The 2255-nt window shown below is 44.8% G+C and overlaps 1 protein-coding gene across 1 annotated transcript in view; it reads right to left on the bottom strand.

Annotated features, from left to right (window-relative positions):
• Positions 1–733: 733 nt before the first annotated feature.
• The window catches only part of LOC106532147 (tripartite motif-containing protein 65), a gene marked incomplete at its 3' end in the record, with an annotated part of 9325 nt that continues 7803 nt past the window's right edge, over positions 734–2255 (bottom strand). The window contains 1 exon segment of the mRNA XM_014028161.1: positions 734–1242. Within this exon segment, the coding sequence (XP_013883615.1) occupies positions 734–1233 (500 nt within the window).

Here is a 2255-nt window from a genome sequence, read left to right as displayed (position 1 = left end):
TTCCGGGCACGTCCCACCAGGAGGAGGCCCCGAGGAAGACCCAGGACACGCTGGAGGGACTGTGTCTCTCGGCTGGCCTGGGAACACCTTGGAGTTCCCCCGGAGGAGCTGGAAGAAGTGGCTGGGGAGAGGGAGGTCTGGGCCTCCCTTCTCAAGCTGCTGCCCCCGCGACCCGACCCCGGATAGGCGGAAGAAAATGGATGGATGAATGGATGGATGGATGGATGAAGTATTTACATTAAAACCTGCTCAGTTTCCAGTTTGGTGAGGTGATCAGAAGCACTTCTGTAATCAAGCCAGCAAAACTTCTGTTCCCAAACAACTGATTACTGATTCGACTCCCGCCAACATGGCCTTGAAGGGTTGTGGATCTAAATTCTTGGGGACTGGATTCTTCAAGCACATTTTTCAGATATTCACACAAGTGCATACAACACTCAGGCTTCAGATACACGCCCCCTAAACTCACTTACTCCTCTGGCTAATAAATGTTCACAATTTCATTGTGATCTGTACAATGACAATAAAGGTTTATCTTATCTTACTTTCCTTCTAATGTTTATTTGCATTCTTTTTGTGCAGAGTACAAAGTTATTAACATTTTTTTAAATATTCAAGAAATTTCTGGTGGAGATTGTGTGCTGATAAAATCACACTAATTACAGTTCTGCCTTTGGTTTTCAGGTTTTCAGAGAACTTGTAAGAGTACCTGTTAAAGGTGGAGTAAGGTGGTGGTGGTGGTGGTGGCTCAAGGAGTCTGTTGTTTTGAGTCTGAAAGAAGTAGCTTTGAGGTTCAGGAGAACCGACGTGTGGCATCCCAGCAGGGTTCAGCCGCTGAAAGCGTGCCACCATCTCTACAAAAATACTCTCGGGCATGTCCCCGTGTCTTGGAGGAGCAGGCAGATTAGGGTGAGGCTGTGCGTTAGGAGACCCCCGTACCACAGCACTGTCTGCTGATGACAAACCAGAGCTGGCCAGCTGCTTGAACTGTTCAGTAATTTCCTTCAGAGTTCGATTGATATGTAGTTCTGGACGCTTCTGGAAGGACTCCTTGCACATGGGACACTGATAAGACTTTGCACTCTGTCCTCCCCCTCCTCGGTCCCAGTAGGAACAGATACAGGACTGGCAGAAACTGTGACCACATGGTGTTGAGACCGGATTGTTGAACACCTCCAGACAGATTGAGCAGGTGAACTGGTCCTCAGACAGACAGGCAGCAGGTAAGGCCATCTTCCTGTGCTGTTCAAACACACAAGATCAGTTAGATCAAAATAAGTAATAAGACAGTGATTGTCACATCTGTTTAGTTTGATGTTTGTTGCAAAACATTTGTGTGAACATCTGGACAAAAATAATCTTTATGAGGAGTTTCAGTCAGGGTTTAGAGCTCATCACAGCACAGAAACAGCACTGGTTGAAGTTACTAATGATATTCTCATGGCCTCAGACAGTGGACTTGTGTCCATTCTTGTCCTATTAGATCTCAGTGCTGCATTTGATATGACTGATCACAATATTTTATTACGTAGACTTGAACTTGATGTTGGGATTACAGGAACAGCTCTAAAATKGTTTGAGTCTTATTTAACTGACAGATTTCAGTTTGTTAATGTTAATAATGAATCTTCTTCTTACACCAGAGTTAGTCATGGAGTTCCTCAGGGTTCAGTGCTTGGACCAATCCTCTTTACTTTATAGATGTTTCCATTAGGTGAAGCTATTAAACAGCATGGGATAAATTCCCATTGTTATGCTGATGATACTCAATTATATTTATCCATGACACCTGATGAATCCAACCAGTTACTTAAACTATAAGCATGTCTTATCCATCAATCCATTATCTATACCCGTTTTTTCCTTTTCTAGGGTCACGGGGGTCACTGRTGCCCATATCCAGCAGTCACAGTGCGAGGGGCGGGGTACACCCAGGACARGTCGCAAAGTCCATCACAGGGCCASACATAGAGACAAACAAGACAAACAACCATTCACTCTMTCACTCACACCTAGGGACAATTTAGAGTTATCAATTAACCTGACAGTCRTGTTTTTGGTCTGTGGGAGGAAGCTGGAGTACCMGGAGAGAACCCACGCATGCATGGAGAGAACATGCAAACTCTCTCTACCAACTGAGCCACCTTGTGTCTTAACAAAGGAAAAAAATTGTATAGGTCCTCTGGACGGGTTCTTCTTTAATGAAACGTTTCGTCTCTCTTCCAAGAGACTTCTTCAGTCTGAGAGTTTCAGGC

This window comes from Austrofundulus limnaeus, unplaced genomic scaffold (genome assembly GCF_001266775.1).
Source record: "Austrofundulus limnaeus strain Quisiro unplaced genomic scaffold, Austrofundulus_limnaeus-1.0 Scaffold721, whole genome shotgun sequence".
Taxonomy (NCBI): Eukaryota; Metazoa; Chordata; class Actinopteri; order Cyprinodontiformes; family Rivulidae; genus Austrofundulus; species Austrofundulus limnaeus.
The sequence above is the reverse complement of the archived record's forward strand: the minus strand, read 5'-3'. Positions and strand labels throughout refer to the sequence as shown.